Source organism: Crinia signifera, chromosome 6 (genome assembly GCF_055691185.1).
Source record: "Crinia signifera chromosome 6, ASM5569118v1, whole genome shotgun sequence".
Lineage (NCBI taxonomy): Eukaryota > Metazoa > Chordata > Amphibia > Anura > Myobatrachidae > Crinia > Crinia signifera.
The window spans coordinates 134,519,017-134,540,566 of NC_139222.1; the positions used below are offsets into that span (position 1 = coordinate 134,519,017).

Below are 21,550 nucleotides of genomic sequence, written 5' to 3' on the forward strand. Positions count from 1 at the left end.
GATACACATATAGACCCATCTGTTGGCTCGTCGGGATTGCACACAAGTCAGAACGTTCTCCACCTAAGGCTAATTTGGCAATATTGGGTGGGAACAGGGATCTTTGCATAAGATCTGCGTTTGTAGTTATACATGTACATTTGAAACATTGGGGTAAATACAATTAGATGCAAAATGGGTAAGTTGCCTTTGAAACTGAGTGGTAATATTGCCCCACAATTCGCCTTCTTCACTGTCTGATCTCATTCTGGACTGTTGGATATTTCTATGCTGCCATAGAGGGCTGCAAATACATATCCACAATGCTATCAGTACTGTAATTGAGGCAAACAGACAAACTTATTCCGGACACAACTAAGTCACATCTAGTTGGACTGGCCAATTGGTGTCACTATGAATCAGGTTCATAATCTTTAACATTTTTAAATAAATTCACTTACTGCCAGATTTACATTATTTATTTATTATTTATTTACAGTTTCTTATATAACGCAGTATATTCTGTTGGGCTTTTCAATTGGAAACAACAGTGCTAAAATAATCTGGGTAGAAATAAACCCACATAGAGGTAGGAGGGACCTGCTCGCAAGCTTACAATCTATAGTGATAATAGGAGGGATACTTAGGGATAGAATTCCATAGCATGGCAGTGTCACCAGATAACTAGACGGTCCTGATGTGATGCAATTAGATATGAATGCTACTGGAGGTTATGTGGGGGGTTCCTGAGTATGATAAGCTTGATTGGAATGGTGATTTTTCAGGGAATGCTTAAAAGTTTGGAGGCTAGACTCTTAATGTATGTGGAAAAGCATTCCGTAGGGTGAGTGCTGCCCAACAAAAATCCTGCAAGTGTAAGTGGGAGCGAGTAATGAGTGTGGATGAGAGATGCAGATCTTGTGCAGAGTGGAGAGGTCCGGTGGGGATATATTTTGAGATAAGCAAAGAGATATAAGTCAGTGTAGTCAGAGTAATGGCTTTGTATGTAAGTAGAAGTATTTTATATTGAATACAGTAATATACAGGCAACAAATGGAGGGACTGACAGAGTGGATCAGCAGATGATGAACATCTAGCCAGGAATATCAGCCTCGCAGCTGCATTCAAAATGGACTGTAGTGGGGAGAGTCTTTTCTTGAAGACCGGTAAGGAGACTATTGCAATAGTCAATGCGTGATATAATGAGTGTATGGATTAGAATTTTTGCAGTGTCTTGTGTAAGGTACAGACGAATTATGGATATGTTTTTTAGATGCATGTAACATGATTTAGAGACAGATTGAATGTGAGGAATGAAGGTCAGGATGAAGGACAGGATGACCCCTAGGCAGCGAGCTTGTGGAGTAGAATTAATTGTTGTGTTATCAACAGTTATGGAGATATCAGTTTGTAACTACTGTACTCTTGGCTGGTGGGAATATAATAAATTCTGTTTTGAAAATGTTAAATTTGAGGTGGCGAGATGACATCCAAGATAAAATATCTCAGATACTGAGATACTTGATACATTATCAATTAAATGCATTTGTTCAGTGTAATTATTTATTTTGGTGCAATATTGATATATGCGAGATAAAGTTGCAAGCAGGGTCATAACATTGCAGTCTAGGCAAACTTTCATCTTGGCTGGAGATGACCGAATTTGGGGTGGACTCTGACTTCATGTTACGTCAGTTGTCTGCCTCAAGCAGGCATCGAAATGCCTACGCATGCAGGGTATTTCCCTGCTCCAGCCTCCTACCCGCCCCCAATCCTCCCACTATGGAGTGAATGGCCACTCGCTCAGGGAGTTTTTATATGCACATACAGTATTCGTGCATATGCAAACTCTGACCATCGGGAACGGGGCCAAATTTGACCCATGATGAAGGGGTCTGAATCAGCCCCTTAGTATGGAAACGTGTTTTATGCCCAAAAATTGATTTCTAGTCTAAATATAAACCAGTTAAACAATATCAGATAACTTAATGTGTATGCAATGTGTAACAGTGTTGCTAATTCTTCTGTTTTTCCAGATGAAACACATATACTAAAAAATTGATGCATTCTATAGTACTTATATTTTTAAAAAAATTAATCGAAATTGCATTTCAAATAAATGTACTAAAATCAGATCAATTCATTATATTCTTATTTTACCTTATTCTGGAGCGCCTCCATTGTCTTTATGTATTGGCTGGAATCAGGAAGTGTGTTGGGGGCATTGTTCTCATACCAGTCACTGATTTTCTTCTCCAATTGGCCATTCTCTTCTTCCAGAAAGTGGACCTTCTCCAGATATGAAGCCAGTCGTTGATTCAGATATTGCATGGTTTCCTTTTCATTGATGCTGAGAAGGCCACTGCTTTTCCAACTTCCATTGCTCTCAGAGTGAATTCCATAGCTTCGATCATCATGTGGATACCCCGGATTCTGTCCATTGCCCAAATAAGAGTGAGTTATTTCTTTATAATCAACACCATGGTGAGCAATGGAAGATCTGTGGTGACCACAGATTCTCTCATGGTGGAACAGCTTAGAATGCCCATGGTGGAATTTTCTTCCTCCACTGAAAGACCGAGGACTTCCTAGATTGTCATGATTGTCAGATAATTTAGAGTGGACTTTTTTGAATCCACCAGGATGAAGGAAATAAGAGCTTCCATAAGTTGACACATTGGATGCATTTCGCGAAAAACTTTTCTTGACGTTATATCTCATTGCTTTAGAGAATTTGAGCTTAAAGAGATGTGTCAAGGCTGCCTAATAAGAGAACATATGGCCCATATTTATGGAATCCTTTTATATTAAGTATAAGGGTGTTGTGGAATACTAAATAATGTTTATAGGCTTTTTATAAGCATCTAATCCCTTTATCCCTCGTTGCTCACAGACTTGTGTTTGAGCAGCAAGTGACTTGTCATATAGAATGAAACATAAACTTTAAGGAAGGCGTAGAACATGTAATACATTTATTATTCTCAATAGTTTACATGTTTTAGGGTTATGTCAACATCTGGTAATTGCTTCTTGGAAGACTATGGATGATGGTGCAGTTCTAAACTCCCACCAAAGGTTCCGCTGTGTGTTGACTTTATGCTATTATTGGTAATTATGCTATTCTGTCAATTGAATGGTTAATATCATAGTCTCGCTAGTATTACAGCGCTTCTGTGATTGGCTTTGTTAAAATACCATTTTTTTTTTAAATCCAAATGAAACCACAGCACAATTCACGTTCACTCATTAATAATAAATCATCTAGGTCACTCATTCATTCCGATCCAATCCAATCATCTAAAGTACTGGTGCCAGATTAATCAAGCATGCAACATATTGTTGTTTTTTGTAATCATGTTGCCAGTCTACTAGGGTCCTATCAGTGTGGAGTTTCTATGTTCTCTCATTATTTGTATGATTTCCCTGGGTAAAATCCCACTCAGTCCAAAACATAATGGCAAGTTAATATGAGCAATCAATTGGATAGTGCTGCTCTCAGCTGCTTTGTGGTTGTGTGTGAATAACGATCAAAAATGCCGTGTAATGGATAAAGCATGGTTTGCTTAATAAAACAACACACAATCATGCATAAATTATACAATACAAGGGGTACAAATTTTTTGTACAATTTGATTGGGTGCAAATAAATTGGACACAATTAGCATACAATATAATTGATGATAGTAACAAGAAAAGTGAGAGATTTTAGCTCTGTTTCAATGTACAGTATGTGGTTCAATTGGGATGCGGTCACTTATTGCAGTTGTCCAAGGGTACTGGTGGGGGAGATGGAGAGTGAAGTAGCCTACAATCCAGTTGGTTACTGGGTTTGTGATGAATGGCAAGTTAATTGGCTCCCTTTCCAATAGTTAATATATAGTTAACATAGCAGCCATAAGCTGGCTTTCTATTTTTTCTCTATTCATCTTACCACATTAGGGGAAATGTAATAGACCGCAAATTATATAATTAAGCCACATATTTCTGCCATTCCACTATGTTTCCAGAGTGGTTATTGTTAATCAATTAATTAATTCATTCATTCATTAATAAAAAAGCATAGTGGGTTCACCCAAAAGTTCAACAAGCATGAGCGTTTCTGCCTAGGCTGGTAATGGAAAATCCTAGGTAGTGAGGGCACAAAAGAGTGGGATCCACACATATTTTCCATTACCAGTGCTAGGCATTATTAGCCATGAATGATGTCCCGCACTGTCCATGCACTATAAGCTTTGGCAAAACACTGCTCAGCACAGTGATATGTGCTGAGTGATCTCTGCTTAGGCAGCTCGCTCCGCACATTGGAACCGTTTCCTTGTGTACATGGGTCTTTTATCAAAATTGCATTGCCTGAGCAGTTTATATATCTATATGAACCAGCCTGTAACATGGCAGGTAGGAGCTGATTGACTGGTATTTTATCACTCTCCACTTTATCACTTTTTGAAGCTTGGTGCATCTGGCTCATAATGATATACTACTCAGCTTACTACTCATTATGACAAACATTTGGGTATGTTTATAACACAATGAACTATCCAATAACTATATTGAGTACAGTGTTTAGCGTGACAGTAATGTGTAATACATTTTATTGATTTTGTCATGTATACATTTTGAAGCAATGGGATAAAAATATCCTTGACTTTAACTGTTATGGTCAACATATGAAATATAAAAGTGTGCCTCCTATTACATTGCACTGTAGTTATCTACAGTAGTTCTGCAATGCAAAGTAAATTATAATGACATTTATCCTTTATACCCACCAGATTGCCAGTGTGTCAAAAGTGTGCGTGTGTTATCTTGTGAAAAATAACTTTACGTGTAGTAACACTAGTCCAATAGTAATGTATATAAATACATATACATGCATTAATAAAGCTCTCTGCTCCTCACTCAAGCCTTCCACACACACACAGCTCTTACCACTCATTCAGATCCTCCTGAAAATATAGCTATCTCACCACTAACACAGCTCTCCCCCTAGTATAGTTCCCCCCCTTAAAATAGTTATCCTCGCCTCATGTAGCTCTTCCTACCATAGCTGCCTACCCTCCTGCATTCTGCAGGAGACTCCCTGAAATAGCAGCAACCTCCCTCTCTCCCTCATAAGTCTAGCAATCTCCCTCATTTCACCTAGCCCACATTACACTGTTACATTTTTTGGGGAAAATGGAATGAGAAATAGATACATTTACAATGAATCATCAGCGCCATTTCCTAGCACTTTAGCAAGTATAGTAGCTCTTACTAACTGCTTTGGGGCTACATTTGGATATAAGTCATTTAAAAAGATTCCCCTCAGATGCAGTACACACCAACGCTTCTAGGTGCCACATTCACAATCTCTTTTCACAATCTCTCCATATATGGAACAAGACACGCCCTTTGGGAGGAGCATGACATGCCCCCTCATTGGGCTGCTTTGCAAAATTATATTACCAATTATATTCTCCCTGAAACTAGTTTTCAAAAGTATGCTTCCCACTCACTCAGATCCTGCCACAGAGCAAAATAAAGCTATTTATATAAATAGCCAAAAACAGTTATACAATATGCATAACAGATAATAAAATGCTATACAGTATGTCTATTAGTTAAACTTGGCACGAAAACCACATCACTCCTTCAGTGTTTCTATGGTATTGTTACCAATGTTCCCTAAAGTGCATACACACGGTGCAATTTTGATTATGCGATTTCCCTTGAACTCCCCGGAGGCCAGAACCAATGATATTGACTATATACATTGCAATTTTGATTATGTACATTTTTGACTGTATTGTACTATAGATTGTATACTTGCTAGTAACTTTTTTCTTGTGACACCAACCCGGCGGTGGCTGCATACACATGGTGAGATATGTACTACTGTATGTTTTCTACCAATACTGACTATGCACAGTAATCCATATCGGTAGTTCATATCATACCGTGTGAAAGTTCTCACTATAAAGGTTAAGCCTGCTACCCATAGATTGCCTGGGAGGATCCCATATGACCCCAATTTGCCCTGGAGAGATATGTACCATTTGGAGGAATAGATAACCCCAGCCCAGCTGTAAACACTCCATCAACCGTGAGAGCAGTGAATTTGACAGCAAACAGCAGGTGGAACATATTAATTCTTTATTTATTATTATTGTTATTATTATTATTTATTAACATATTCATATACAGTGCAGCAAATCCCTTTACACTTAACAATTGGAAACAGTGATAACATAAGACAAAATACAAAAATACACTTTCTGGCAGTGTGCAGTGGGAAAGCGATCAGTGGTGTGCAGCCTGCAGGTGCCTATCAAATATACCTTAGTAGACATTGGACATTAAACATGAGGGTTGTGGGGTGTACTACCTGGTATCGTAAGCAGGTGCTGCCAGGGGAGCTCCGTTAGTAGCTGCCACTTAAAGATGGGATTGTCAGTCCCATATACAAGGCAAAAATATACAAAGAAGTGGCGCTTGTTTGATATAAAAAGATCAAATGTAATAACAATCATTAAAATACATTAAATCACATACATAAACATAAAAGTAACAATTAAAAAGAAAACCACTGTGATGGTCGGACCAAGACATAAAATTTACTAAGGGAAAATGATTTGGAATCAGTATCTCAACTGTCGTTCTGCATGATGTGTGACAGATGAAAAGGATGTTTAGAGCATTTGTTGTATCCTAATGGACTAATAGTTACTCAGCGCCACTAGAGGATTCCAATCAGAGCAGGTCTCCAACTATCCACCTACCCAACCACAGCAGGGCAGAAGCTGCTGCAGCAGCCAGAGCAGGTCTCCAACTATCCACCTACCCAACCACAGCAGGGCAGAAGCTGCTGCAGCAGCCAGAGCAGGTCTCCAACTATCCACGTACCCTACCCAACCACAGCAGGGCAGAAGCTGCTGCATCAGCCAGAGCAGGTATCCAACTATCCACCTACCCTACCCAATCACAGCAGGACAGAAGCTGCTGCAGCAGCCAACGCAGTTATCTAACTATCCACCTTCCCTTTCCAACCACAGCAGGGCAAAATCTGCTGCTGCAGGCACAGCAGGTCTCCAAATATCCACATTCCCTACCCAACCACAGCAGGGCAGAAGCTTCTGCAGCAGACAGAGCAGGTCTCTAACTATCCACCTTCCCTTCCCAACCCCACAGCAGGGCAGAAGCTGCTGCAGCAGCCAAAGCAAATCTCCAACTATCCACCTACCCTTCCCAACCACAGCAGGGCAGAAGCTGCTGCAGCAAGCAGAGCAAGTCTCCAACTATTCACCTACCCTTGCCAACCATAACAGGGCAGGAGCTGTTGCAGCAGGTACAGAAGGTCCCAAAAATCCTCAATGAATAAGCAAACAATCAAGAGAAAAAATAACTGACTGGGGATCGATATCTCTGCCCATGAGTTGCTTATCAATTTCAGTTTTTAAACAGTTTTGTATAGTGAAGATGTTTTTAATTTAATTTAATGGGCCCTTATAGGCCTTTAAGGGTTCACTTAAGGGGGTCCATTTATTGTGTTGTATTCAGAAACTCATACACTTTCCAACAACATATCCCAATGCATGAAAACAATAGAAATAGCATGGACTCTTATGACAGCACCCTCAAGGGATCATCTGATTAAATCCACCTTCAAAACTTAGATAGTCCCTTAAGATGATAAGGTAGTGTGCAAAGTTTGAAGGCGATTAGTTAAAGTGTTCGAGGGTTATTGTGGAACATCCTTACACACACACAAACATCATTCAATTATACTTATGTAGGATTATAAAGGGAAATGCGATCTGCGAATTTACAAAAAAAAGTGAAAAAAAAAATCACAATGAGTTCTGTGATAATAACGCTAGTATCAGCTGGCGAATCACAGGGCTCACATGTGAATATGGGCTTCTGCACAGTTGTCCAAGGGAAACACAAGATAATCACTTCCCCAGTGTCTGGGGATCGCTGCTGTATGGTCATCCAATCCTCATTGAGCCACCCAGGACCTTCCTTTTGCATGTGATGTATCACACGTGACCCCATTTCCAGACAATGGGAGGGCAGGTCCAACAATCGATTCCGATCCTTTGCGCAAGAGACCACACTGAAATATGTCGACATAGCTAAGGCTACAGGGTTGGAAGGTCGACACAAGCACTAGGTCGACAATGGCAAGGTCGACAGTCCAAAGGTAGACATGAGTTTTCACCTTTTTTTGAGCCGACATGTGCCGACAGGCGATATTTCATGCCTTACCATCCACTTCGTGTCTGAAGTATGGCGAGTGTAGCAAACCATTTGAGGGGATGCACTACCCTTTTTACGGGGTCCATGTTGACTATGTTGACAAAAAAAACATAAAAAACTCATGTTATCCTTATGCTTGTGTCAACCTTCCAACCCTGATGACCTAAGCCATGTCAACCTATTTCAGATTTCGACCTAAGCCCTGTCGACCTTCAGTGATCGACCAAATGCATGTCGACGTAAATAGGGTTGACACCATGCCCCATACCCATGCAGCTGATATACAACTGTACCTGTCCTTTGCTTCAGGTGCTCATAACCCAATAACATCCCTACATAGCTGTTTACCTGGGCTGCAGGAGTGGGTGAGTGTCTGTTGGCTGCAAATGAAACGTTAAAAAACAGAGGTCACAGGACAAGACTGCAGCATAGCCTACCAACAGAACTTACACTTGGGGGTTCAGAACTACAAAACACTGATCAAGTGTGGAACCTTGGTGTTGTCCTCCTCAATGGCTTGACACTTAAACATCAGGGGCCAAATGTAATAGAGTGTGATTTTTTTTAGCACCAAATCGCACAAGTGACACGTTCGCTTTTTTCCCCAAAAAAAAATTGCACATGTAATAGGGCGCAATTTTTAAGGGTAGGATAGAAATTGATTGTGATTTCTGGGATTTTATTTAGTAATGGGAATGTGTGGATTTTTGTACAATGTTAAAATAAAACAGCGTGGGGTCTCCACTTCCAGGCATTACCTGCCCCATTTGAGCCAGTCCTGGTTCCAGAAATAGGGGAAAAATATTTAATTGGGTTCCCTCATATTTCGAAAACCAGCACCACGCTCTTGGACTAGTCCTGGTTCCAAAAACACAGGGGCCAAAAGAAGTAGAGACACCCTTATTTTTGAAACCAGCACCTTGCTCCAACAGTCAGTAGGGTAATGCTATAGCCAGGGACTTTTCTATATAGGTCCCCTGGCCTTTCCAATAACCCAATAACTGGTCCGTCCTGGTCGGGGGGCCCTGGGGAGTGGGGACCCCCAATAAAGACCCCAAGGCCAACGAAGGCCCTTGGTTGAAGCCCAGAGCTATCTCCATCATCCCCGGGCAGTGGCTTCCGGGTTGTTAGTAATTAAAGTGTTAAAGTTAAATAGTATCGGTTTTGGCTATGGAATTACAATTCCCAGCAAGCCTCCACAAGTACCAGCATGTGGGCCATTAAAGGGCCTACATGACCTGTAGTTCCTCAGCCGAACCAATACTACAATTAAAACACAAACACACCGTGAAAACACTCACATATAAATGCACATACTTACCTATGTTCCCATGTAGATCAGTCCCCTTTTCTAGTACTTATCCAATAGAGAGCTGAAGAACTGTGTAGATCTGTCCTCTTCATTCCGTGAAGGCATCCAAAGGGTTAAAAAAATCTGCATGACATGATCCATTTGGGCTAAGGAGTACCATGTGTTAACACATTATTAAAAAACAATAGATGAAAAGCTCATATAAACTATCACAATTATTTAATAAAATATAACAATAAAATCAGTTATAAGTTCTTCTGAGGAAACCGTCTGATCCCACGACGGAGAAACGCGTTAAGACCGGGAGGACCACCCGGCACTCACCTTTACCCACCACTTTGCTTCAAATCACCAGATTTATTTCCTATCCTCGGGGCCGATACCTGTGAGCAGAAGGGTGACCTGCGGCGATCCCGGACTTTACCATCCACAGGCTCCCCCGAGAGGTGTGACTCGCTCCAGACCCCGAGACCAAGTGCGGCAGGTACTCCGTCACTCCCACCGTTGGCTCTCTTCCCCAGAACGTCACGGTGGTAGATGAGACGGTACTCTTTACTTAGAACGGCGCCCACGATTTTGATCGTGGGCATCGTTAGTAAAAAATCTTGGGCATCTCGGGCATTGAATGCACTAAAAAATCGGGTGCGATGCGACCGACGAGATGCCCGTGATTTCCCATAGGGAACAATGTTAAATGTCTCAATTGACCCGATTTTCCTGTTCAATGCCTCAATTGACCAGATTTTTCCATAGGAAACAATATTAAATGGGCCACAGAGGCCAAATAGGCACCTTGAAGTGTATAATGGCCACCCGAATTGTTAACGCCACCCCACGATCAACGTCAACCCGAAGCGTGGCGAGCGGCGGCGGTACGCGTCCTACGACCTTTTCATACCCCCACTATCAACGTCGGCTTGGAGTTGAGAATAAAAAGTGTGGCGAGCGCAGCGAGCCACCGAGCCCGAAGCCCACCGAGCCCTGTGAAGGTATCCGCGTCCCCTCGCGGGGCTCGCTGTGCTCGCCACGCTTCGGGCTCGGTGGCTCGCTGCGCTCGCCACACTTTCTATTCTCAACTCCACGCCGACGTGGATAGTGGGGGTATGAAAAAAGGCCGTAGGATGCGTACCGCCGCCCCTCGCGGGCTTGCTGCGCTCGCCACGCTTCGGGTTGACGTTGATCGTGGGGTGGCGTTAACAATTCGGGTGGCCATTATACACTTCAGGGTGCCTATTTGGCCTCTGTGGCCCATTTAACATTGTTTCCTATGGAAAAATCTGGTCAATTGAGGCATTGAACAGGAAAATCGGGTCAATTGAGACATTTAACATTGTTCCCTATGGGAAATCACGGGCATCTCGTCGGTCGCATCGCACCCGATTTTTTAGTGCATTCAATGCCCGAGATGGCCATGATGGGCGCCCTTCTAAGTAAAGAGTACCGATGAGACAGACTTCTCCAACATACACCTAGCCACGCCGCTGGTTCACTATGGAGTGCTCCCGGCTCATTACCATCATCTGCCGGTTGTAGCACAGATACATCTATTTCCAACAGCGAGGCTGCTCTGCGAGTCACCTTTTCATCTCTACAAACCCCCCTCCGTTTTTTTCCCCCCAATCAAACATCACATATTTCCATAAACTTACTGGATGGACTTTGTCTTCTCATATCTCATCAAACTCAATTACAAGTTCCCCGCTACTGGACATAACATCATCCTTTAGTGGGTAAGAGCAACTGGACATTATTCATATAGCATTGTGTGGGGCATCAGTGATTGCCCAGTGGTCTATAACTATTTTATATCATATTGATTTTATTGTTATATTTTATTAAATAATTGTGATCGTTTATATGAGCTTTTCATCTATTGTTTTTTAATAAATATTTGTGCTTAATTCAGTGCGCTCTCTATAATTATTTGATTAGAATAATTATATCCCCTAGATTTTGTTTCATTGGATCCCCTGCTGGGAATCCATTGGGAGCTGCCATTTAATATATTGTTTCTTATATTAATTATTTAATTAACCACTTGCGCCCGATTATATATTACATATATATTTCCCCTTGTGTTAACACATTATGCTCCTTTACATAACTGACAGGGAACCCATAAGTATCCTGTAAATGAGTGCATAATCGTAATCCAGTGCTTATGTACAAATCAACAAGCCAGCTTCTTGGAACTGCATTGGCTAGGTGTGGGCTCTATAGGCCAGGAGACAGGGGGAAGAAAGTGAACACTTGTACTGAGCCCTGAAATTCACGGGGCCCCTGCCCATCAAAAATCTTAAGGGTCTAGTCCCTGTCACCTGACACTGACAGCAGTAGAAATCTGTCATGCAACCATCTGAATAATGTTTTTTTTGTTCTTTCGATACAGCTCATATGACATCATGCATTGGATTAGAGAGAAGCCAAGCTGATCCACTGCCAACCATGAAGAGGACAGTGTCCATTTCATGGGGCAGCATCCTATGCGGGCAATAGAAGGTAAGTCAAGGGCTGGCTGGGCTGGAGAGAGTTACATTGGTTGGAAATAAAGTGTAATGGGGGAAGGAGCTGAAAACACAATGGGATTTGTTGGGCCGACATGGGATGATGAGGGGTGTAATGATTCTAAACGTATATTTCTGTAAACAATATATATATTACAAAGCATTTATTTAGTGTTCAGCAATGATCTACTACTGTATTATCAGTTTGTAATTTTTGTGGTATTTAGTAACCACCTTCAAACTTTAGCACATAGACAAGCCTACGTTGTTCTCGAACCACATCGATCTGGCATATTTTGATATAGTTTCTGAATCTTTCTCTCACAGGGTTGTGTAGCAGTATGCATAATGTTGATTTGATGCCAGATATATCAAGCTTCAAAAAGTGATAACGTGTAGAGTGATAAACAACTAGCCAATCAGCTTCCATCTGTCATGTCAGAGGCTGGGTTTGAAAAATGACACGTAGGAGCTGACTGGCTGATTGTTTATAACTCTCCATTTGATCACTTTTTTGAAGCTTGGTGCATCTGGACCTTGGTCTTTTTACGTTCATGATGTTGTTACTTCATGTGTAAAACTGTTCAGCATCAGTAAAAGAACCAGGCACTGGGATGTACTAATACTTTTGTACTGTAGTTATGTTATCCATTGGGTTGGCTTAGCAAGCTTTTGCATATTGGCAACTGCTCCCTTGAATGTTTCAAGCCCTTTCATGCATTATACAGTAGGCACACTTGCGGAAAACATATTTAGTTGCGGAACCGTTGACCTTTAAGATCTTCACTCTATTGATAATAAATTGATATTTGTTATTGCTGGTATCATTATGTAATTATGCTTATGGGTTTTATCTCTTATCATTTTTTACAGTTCCATGAAGGGACCCTGATTCTCAGACACAACTCACATTCATACAGTATGAGAATTGCCATATGCAATTAGTGGGCTTTTTATCAAAATAAACTTTAGGAACTAATAATAAATTACTGTAAGTGTATAATTAGAAAAATCCTATTTGGCATTCCATAAGACAAATTATTTTGCCTCTATATGTTAAAGCAAGAACGTTGACTGTTAATGAGGTACTGTAGGAGCATTATTCCTATTAATGAATGTTCAAAGGGGTTGCTACAATGAGGAACTTGTGATTCAAATGTAATAGGGCGTGAGAATCAGAAAGTGAGAGATTTTGGGAGAGTTTTCCAATTTTTTACAGCAGCAATCATTTACATGGCAAAATCAACATGTTTTTTCCAGTGTAAATGATTACCGCTTTCAAAAAATGGGAAAACTCTCCCAAAATCTCTCATTTTCTGATTCTCACACCCTCTTTCATTCAGCCCACAAAAGGTATTGTATTGTCATTCCGGACTGAGCACTATGAATAAAATGCAGATGCATGCAATTATTGTATTTGTCTATTCAGTCCCTTTAACAAATATTGGCATTCGTGTTACTAATTATAAACACATTTGAACCCTCTAAGAGAAATAATCCTTATAAAAAAAACCATACTCAGCAAAGAACACCCTCATTTTTCATGAAACAAGAAAAGAATATAATTTATTAGAGAAGTTATAATAATGAACTACATAACTAACAGGAAAGTAAAATATTGACATTACTGTCCGATTTCCATCTTTATGTGATGCCTGAGCCATGGGGCTTGCATGAGAGAATTCTCACAGATCACATTCTCATCACAATAGTAACCTTATAAGGGGATCTCCATATTATACTGACATTCTGGACATATTACTTATACCACATACTATTTTCTAGAGTCATTCACTAGTTTACATGTCCTTGGTGCACCCTTTCAAGCTTTCATGTTTGGTTGAAAGAGATCTAGAAAACAATTTTAGCAATGTGAACTAAATATGTACATCAGTAGCCAGCAGGTGTCTGTAAAACACATTAAAAAGGTGGGTGCAATATAGAACAGAATTATGGGTTAAAGCACTACCTTATGGGGTGGGGTGTATCAAAGATCGCATTTTGCATGCAATACATTCCGACACTCATTTCTAGCATAGGAACACCAGTAGCTTGTGCAATTGCGAGTAAAATCACAAAGGACAGCTTTCCCAATAAGAACATGAGAGGCCTACTGAGCAATCCTTGTCCAGAAATTGCTACTGTATGAACAGAGGCCTGTGTTGTATGTAAGAGAGAACATAATTCCCACACTACTAAACAACACATGTTCTTTTACTATGCCGCTATGGCCAGACACATATCTGATACAACAGCCTTTGTACCCAATATACTGCTATTGATCACCAACATACAGTATAGAGAAAAATGTTCCCAACAATATGCACCCTCATTATAATCCAATTATTTAGTTTTATCAGGACACAAAGTAGATGCATTACCCCAAACCATTGGATGATGTGTAACGTACAATTTCAGTCTTCCTTTAAACATTGTATATACCGGTAAATAGAAATATTACTAAAAGAATCACTAAAGGTTAATTTGAGACATAGAGTATGACAGCAGATAAGAACCACTTGTCCCATCTAGTAGTTAGTGTCTGTTATCATTGGGAGAACACATGATTTTCTTCTGGTGATACTGTATAGTTGTGCGTTCTCCAATACTCAGTGTTCTAACACGATTTATGGCCTGAATGGTGGTTTCCTCCACTGTGGTGTCCTGCATAGTGATGGCCACCACTTTGGTGAGACAGATGTTTGCCACCTTGGGAACCAGAAGCGTGATGTACCATGCTATGACTGTGATGAGATCCTGAAAAGAAAATATGGATTTTTTAAATTTAGTACAGTATAGAATATAAAGTTGAGCTGACTGGAGGATCGATATTTGTGATGTTTGTTGATGGTATCATTAAAGCCTTCAAGGATTATATGGATATGGGTATATAATTATTTTCAAGTTACATTGATAAGAATAAAAAGAATAAAAACTAGTTGCATTAATTGATTGGGTTTAATCAGTAAATAATAGTTTTATTCCACTGACCATATAAATATGCTTATTGATGTTTAGGTGCATGGATGACATTCTTCATAGTGTACAGAAATTAGACTATACTGTACATGGAAAAGCAAGGCTGGCAGAATTGCTAAGACCTATAGTTCTACAACTACTTGTGAGAAACAAACTGTCTAAGCTTGTTCTAGTGTAATTTTCTAGCCAAGATCTACTTTCATTGGTCACTTCAATATTTAAGTTTAAATGATTTTGTTTCTTAAACTTACCATGCATACCATGGGCCATGCTATGTTCAGAAACACTGCAAAGCAAAGCAAATGCAAGTTAGTGTTAACGTGAGCACCTATATTGCACATGTATGGAGATGTAAGTTCATCATACTAAACAAAAATATATATTTGCAATTTTTAAAGAATAGTGTTATTTTTAAATCAGTGCCATACTGTATGTGTATTCTGTGTTTTTACTCTTGCAACATGCAAGCACTTAAAAATTGGATAAAACAAACTTGCTATTGAGTTTACGAGTGAATTGTGATTTATTCTGCTTTATAATGGAACATAATTTGTTCATATCCTATATGTAAATATACAGTATAACCATTTAATACAGTACATAGAGGATTGTTCAGCTTTTGCCCAGCATGCCCTGTCCCTCCCCATGATGCAGTTGCTAAATTTTGCGATCCAATAACCAAGGTACTGTAGCCTCTCTACAAAGGCAGGCGTTGGGTACCATGTTTTGGATGGCAATGGCTGTGTGTGACATTACGCAGCCACTGCTCATCCAATAGGACCCATCACCACCCACCACCATTACTTTGACTGCATTTGCAATTACAGAATGTAAAGGCAGTTTAAATCCTCACACATGCATGCAGCAGCATGCGTGTATGCGCAAAATTGCTAAAATTGCCAAGCGGAGATTTTAGCAATTAAGCGATGGGTACTGAATCAGGCTCATAGTCCTCAACAGATAGTTTAAGATATCATCAGTGACATGAACACACAGTTTAACCAATTATATTGCTTGTTGTTACCTAGATAAGACTCATGTTAGAAGGGTTGGTCAAGAATAAGTTTGCTACATATGTTGTATTTGAATATGTATTAATGGATATTGACACTGTTCTACTGTATTTACTTTATGTCATGGCCTTCAAGCAGTCGCTTATATGTGGCTATCTCCATCTCCAGGTGGGTCTTTTGGTCCATAAGCATCTTGTATTCATTGTTAAGACGTTCTTGATCAGATCGAATCTCAGATAGTTCAGACTGCATATTGTTGATCAGGCATTGTAATTCAGCGAGCTTAGACCCAAAAGTATCTTCTGTCTCAGCCAAAGTGCCCTCCAGTGCTGATGTCTGGAATATAGTTTATATAATTAACATGAATAAAATAAACTTTCTATATAGTCAGGTAATAAGTAATACGTTTTTATGAAGAACCTAATACTCATACAGTACCATACTAAGTTCACTTTGTAATTGGATTTCCAGAGACTGCATGTAGCGCTTCATTTCGATGAGTTCAGTTTCAATAGACTGCAGTTCTTCTGAGCCAGAGGCCACCACACGATTAAGATCCTCACTCTGGAAGAAAATGAAAAGGCTTTCTTAAAAATGGCCATTCTGTATGGGACATTTATACAAGTTTTTTTTTTTTTTTTTTAATAGTCTAGTTGGCTTTTTAAATAATTTTTCCAATATATAAAATATTATGGGCTGTATTCAATGTAGCCGGCGAGGGGGTTAAACAGCGGCAGGGATCGCAGAAAACAAGCGATCCTCGCTGTTTAACCCCAATGCTGGCCGCTCACTCTATTTAATGTTCATGGGGAATCCTCCCTGTCAGAGGACAGCGAGGGTTCTCCCAAACAGCAAGGCTCACGGCTAATGCAGGGAGCCCGCTGCATTTAGCCACAAGTCTCGCTGTTTCAGTGGCCGCATACACCAATTCCCTGTCGATCCAAAAATGGAGTGAGGGGGATCAGTTGAATACTGACTGGGCGAGCTGTGACAGCGAGCAGGAAGCCCTGCTTGCTGTCACAGCTTGCCCCCAGCATTGAATACACCCCTATATCACAAAATGTAATAGGTCAAGCCAAGCTGACCATCACTTTGTTAAGGAAGTTCTACTTGATAATTGCCCTCAATTTCAAATTAAAACCCTATGTTATTTATTTCTGGAAACCTATGATAAAGAGTTATAATTTAACTTGTTAACATATGTTGAAAACTCAAAAAATACATAGATAAATACAGTATTAACTTTTTTACTCATTTTCATGGAAAGGCCCATAACTAAAATACAGATAGAATCATAAAAGAATATCAAAAGTATATTTCAAGTTGATCACTCATGGAATTATTGGTTTGGCATTTGTTTTAGACAAAATTTCCCTCTAATGTGGGCCAATAATATCCATTAATTCTAAGGCAGTATTGATAAAAATGTATACTGGGACTATGTAAAAGTTTGTCATCTGATGACTACAATATAGTATGTAGGGTGAAGTGATTGTCTGGCCACAATAACGGTGCTGCATGTACTGTAATCAAATTTGGCAGGTAATGTGGGCCTTAAATGTGCAATATTAATGTATGGCCCTTTTGACCAATATCCAATATCATATATGCATTAAACTTTCTAAGACATACTTAAATATGTGCATATATGACCATAATGCTCTCTATTGTCAATTTTAAGTATTTTAAAAATCACAAAGGAACATGTAAAGATTGCTATGGAAATGAGGATGACTTACCCTTTCATTGAACATGTTTTCAGCTTCCTTAAGATTTTTCTCCATGAGGTTTTCATATTCATCTCGAATCTCTGACAGAGCTTCATTAAAGTCAATTGAAGGGGCCGCATTCATTTCTACACTGATTCTGGCACCCAGTTGAGCAAGAAGGGTGTTTATTTCCTACAATGACATAGGTATGTATATTAGAGTCAAATTATATGAATTACAGGATCCCAAAAACTCAACATATTTTCAAATATTTTTAGATTTGATAAATAACCTCCTCACTGTTGTTCTTCAAACTGTCTATTTCATCTTGGAGGTATTGGACTTGCATCCCCAGTTCCCAAGCTTCCCCACTGATCCCATCCAGAACTCTTGCCAGATTGTTTACATCCATCTCAGCATTGGTACTTAGAGAGCTTTCCATCTCGATCCTTTGAGTAACAAAACATGTATTATTTACAGGTAAATATATGCATAGCATTGGATAAATATATTTAAGGTACTATCAAAGGTGAAAAGCTGCTTCTAATTTTAGCTACATATGGAAATGTTTAGATCTACTGTACTTCAGTGATTTTCAACTTTCTTCAACTCATGGCCCACCAAACAAGATTTTAAAATTACCAAAACACACCATCAGACCCCCACAGGGAAAGACACTTTGGCCACCACAGGACAAAAAAAAACAAAAAACCTATTCACCCTTATATGAAGAAAAAAAAATAACTGGTCCCCACAGGTAACAAGAAGGAAATTCATTGGCTACACATGAAAACAAGAGACCAGTGAATAACAGTTTAACTGGCGGTGACTGCAAACTGGTGTGGACATGTCTAGGTCTGGTGGCACACTTGAAAACAGCTCAAGGCACACCAGTGTGCCATGGCACAGTGATTGAAAAATGGTGGTCTACGTGGAAGATAGTCTACTTAAAATTGTGGTCAATTATTGTAAATGTATAGAATGCTTACCATGCAATCAGATATTCAACACTGATTGTTTAAGGAAAGCAAGGGTCTGACTGACTGCTACAGGTTACCTGACAGTGCAAAGTTGAACTGTTAACTAATTATTGTGGCAGTAGTCATTTTGCGAATTGACATTGCATTAATTAAAAATAACTGGTAATGCTATATGTCAGAAAAACAAGGCACATTATATTATATTTTATTTGCAAAACTTACTTATTCTTGTAGTCATCAGCAACTAGCCTGGCACCGTCAGTCTGAAGCACAATCCTGGCATTTTCCATATTAGCCTCTGCAATCTGCACAGCACATTTTACAATATGTTAGCATTTATTTAATAAAATTTGTCAGCATTGATATGTCTCTGAATATATAAATACAATAGTTTATCAGTATATTAAAGTGTAGATACTAATACATAATTAATTATATTACTAGTCTACTAGGAACTGTATATGTTTTCACCTTTATATCATAATGTAGTTCCTTGTGCTGTGTGTGTTTTACCTGGTTCTGAAGTTCCTCAATGATTCTGAAGTACTGAGTGCCATCAGGAGGTGTTCTTGGGGGGTTGTTTGCATACCAGTCACAGATATTTCTCTCCAACTGGGCATTTTCCATTTCGAGTGAGCGAACCTTATTGAGGTAGGATGATAGACGTTCATTTAAAAGCTTCATTGTTTCTTTTTCATTTACACCAAACAGAGCATCTCCCATCCAACCACCATTGCCTCCAGTGCTACAAAAATGACCGTTATGACTATGATCCATATGCTTTGAAAAAGAAACTTCCTTTTTATGGTGACTTCCAGGATGAGATGTATGGTGGCCTCCATGATGCAACATGTGCTGGCCTCCACGATGAGACATGTGGTGGCCTCCATGATGAGACATGTGGTGGTCTCCATGATGAGACATGTGGTGGCCTCCATGATGAGACATGTGGTGGCCTCCATGATGAGACATGTGGTGGCCTCCATGATAAGACATGTGGTGGCCTCCATGATGAGACATGTTGTTGGTTCCATGGTTTGACATGTGGTGGCTTTGATTATGAGACATATGCTGACCTCCATGATGAGACATATGATGACCTCCATGATGAGACATATGATGACCTCCATGATGAGAAATGTGGTGGCTAGGATGAGTAGAGCTGTGGTGGCCTCCATAATGAGTCTTGTGGGAGCTACCGTGGTGAGACATGTGGGACCCACCATGATGAGGCATGTTGTGTCCTACATGCTGAGAGGCCACATGATGTGAGGTATGGTGGTCCCCATGATGAGATATGTGTGAGTCTCCATGGTGAGATTTGTGGCATCCTCCATCATCATGAGACTTGTGAGAGTCTCCATGATGAGACTTGTGGGAACCTCCATGATGAGACATGTGGGAGCCTCCATGATGAGTCATTTGGGATCCTCCATGATGAGATATAGCAGATAGACCATGATGGGAGATATGGGATCCTCCATGTTGGGACATATGTGAGCCTCCATGTTGAGACATATGTGAGCCTCCATGATGGGAGGTATGTGATCCTCCATGTTGAGACATGTGTGAGCTTCCATGATGAGAGTTATGTGATCCTCCGTGTTGGGACATAGGTGAGCCTCCATGATGTGAGACATGTGATCCTCCATGTTGGGACATATGTGAGCCTCCATGATGGGACATATGTGATCCTCCATGTTGGGACATATGTGATCCTCCATGTTGGGACATATGTGATCCTCCATGTTGGGACATATGTGAGCCTCCATGATGGGACATATGTGAGCCTCCATGTTGGGACATATGTGAGCCTCCATGATGGGACATATGTGATCCTCCATGTTGGGACATATGTGAGCCTCCTAGATGGGAAGTCATCTGACTTTTTGGATGATTTACACCAACACCACAACTTCTATTATAAGATCCAGCTGAAGAATTGCTGTGCTTGAGGCTGTGGCTCATGTTGAGTTGAGAGCTAGATCCTGCCAGCACCACTACTATAATGGTTGTCTATCCCTGTGTCTCCTTTTATAATATACAATGTGGGTGGTATATGTAAATAAACAACATTTATGGGCATTATTCAGGCATGTACAGTAACTTTTTTTTAATGTAGCATTAGGTTGTTCTCGGATTAGATTTTACTGTGTAATAAAAATATGTTAAACGTTGTTTATAAAAAATGTACTTCAAAGGGAAAATGTGCTACTATAATTTAATTGTGGTGATACACAATACAGCCAAATATTTAGTCATTTTTGAGAACCTGCTCTTTGTGTGAGCATTATGGACACTTTTGTGTTTAGCCAGTGATAACACCCTTAAAGACCATAATTATTGTTATAGATAAAAAATATACACAGATTGTATATATGTTCTTAAGTGTAATGGCTGTGATAATAGCATCATTTGGTTACGGAGAGAAAACTTTATTTTGACCAAAAAGTGTGAATTGCCATACATTGCTTTGAGATGTATACTAGTCCATGTCTTAACTGTACAGAAAATCCTGTCAAAAATATACTTTCCTTTGAGTCACACAGTCAATCATTAGCTGTAAATTAAAGCTAGAGGGGGACTGCAAATGTAAGCCATTTTGGTACTTATGTATTATCTGGGCTCCCATGTTAAATGCACCCCATTTTTTGATACCCCTACTATCCAACTACACATGGAGTTAATTTTATATAGTGTGGCGAGCGCAGCGAGCCACCGTGCCCGAAGCGCGGCAAGCGCAGCGAGCCCCGCGAGGGGACGCAGTCTCAAAAGAAAAACGGGAGCCCAGATATTACATAAGTACGGCCATTTTTTCTAAGGTGTTCTTTTTTCT

General features: G+C 40.0%; 2 protein-coding genes across 2 annotated transcripts in view; both read right to left on the reverse strand.

The window, feature by feature from the left end:
* Nucleotides 1-15,275, reverse strand: part of LOC146009645 (uncharacterized) — a 41,430-nt gene extending 26,155 nt beyond the window's left edge. The window contains exons 1-5 of the mRNA XM_083150098.1: nucleotides 15,264-15,275; nucleotides 14,643-14,790; nucleotides 8,486-8,597; nucleotides 8,227-8,308; nucleotides 2,140-2,742 (exon numbers count right to left, since the gene is read on the reverse strand). Of these exons, the coding sequence (XP_083006224.1) occupies nucleotides 2,140-2,742; nucleotides 8,227-8,308; nucleotides 8,486-8,597; nucleotides 14,643-14,790; nucleotides 15,264-15,275 (957 nt within the window). The remainder of the gene's footprint in view (nucleotides 1-2,139; nucleotides 2,743-8,226; nucleotides 8,309-8,485; nucleotides 8,598-14,642; nucleotides 14,791-15,263) is intronic.
* Nucleotides 15,276-16,136: 861 nt separating this feature from the next.
* Nucleotides 16,137-20,136, reverse strand: LOC146009646 (keratin, type I cytoskeletal 19-like). Its single transcript, XM_083150099.1, has 6 exons — nucleotides 19,228-20,136; nucleotides 18,937-19,019; nucleotides 18,027-18,183; nucleotides 17,765-17,926; nucleotides 16,464-16,589; nucleotides 16,137-16,361 (listed from the first exon to the last, which is right to left on the reverse strand). Exons 1-6 carry the CDS (start codon nucleotides 20,134-20,136, stop codon nucleotides 16,137-16,139), a joined length of 1,662 nt encoding a protein of 553 aa, XP_083006225.1.
* Nucleotides 20,137-21,550: the final 1,414 nt, after the last annotated feature.

Excerpts from the sequence above, each read along its gene's own strand:
- LOC146009646 (XM_083150099.1), bottom strand. The coding sequence starts at position 20,136 with ATGACTCATCATGGAGGCTCCCACATGTCTCATCATGGAGGTTCCCAC. Across the intron at positions 17,927-18,026 it reads TGAAGAACAACAGTGAGGAG|GAAATAAACACCCTTCTTGC; the intron begins GTTATTTATCAA and ends ATGTCATTGTAG. Across the intron at positions 16,362-16,463 it reads TACAAAGTGAACTTAGTATG|ACATCAGCACTGGAGGGCAC; the intron begins GTACTGTATGAG and ends ACTATATTCCAG.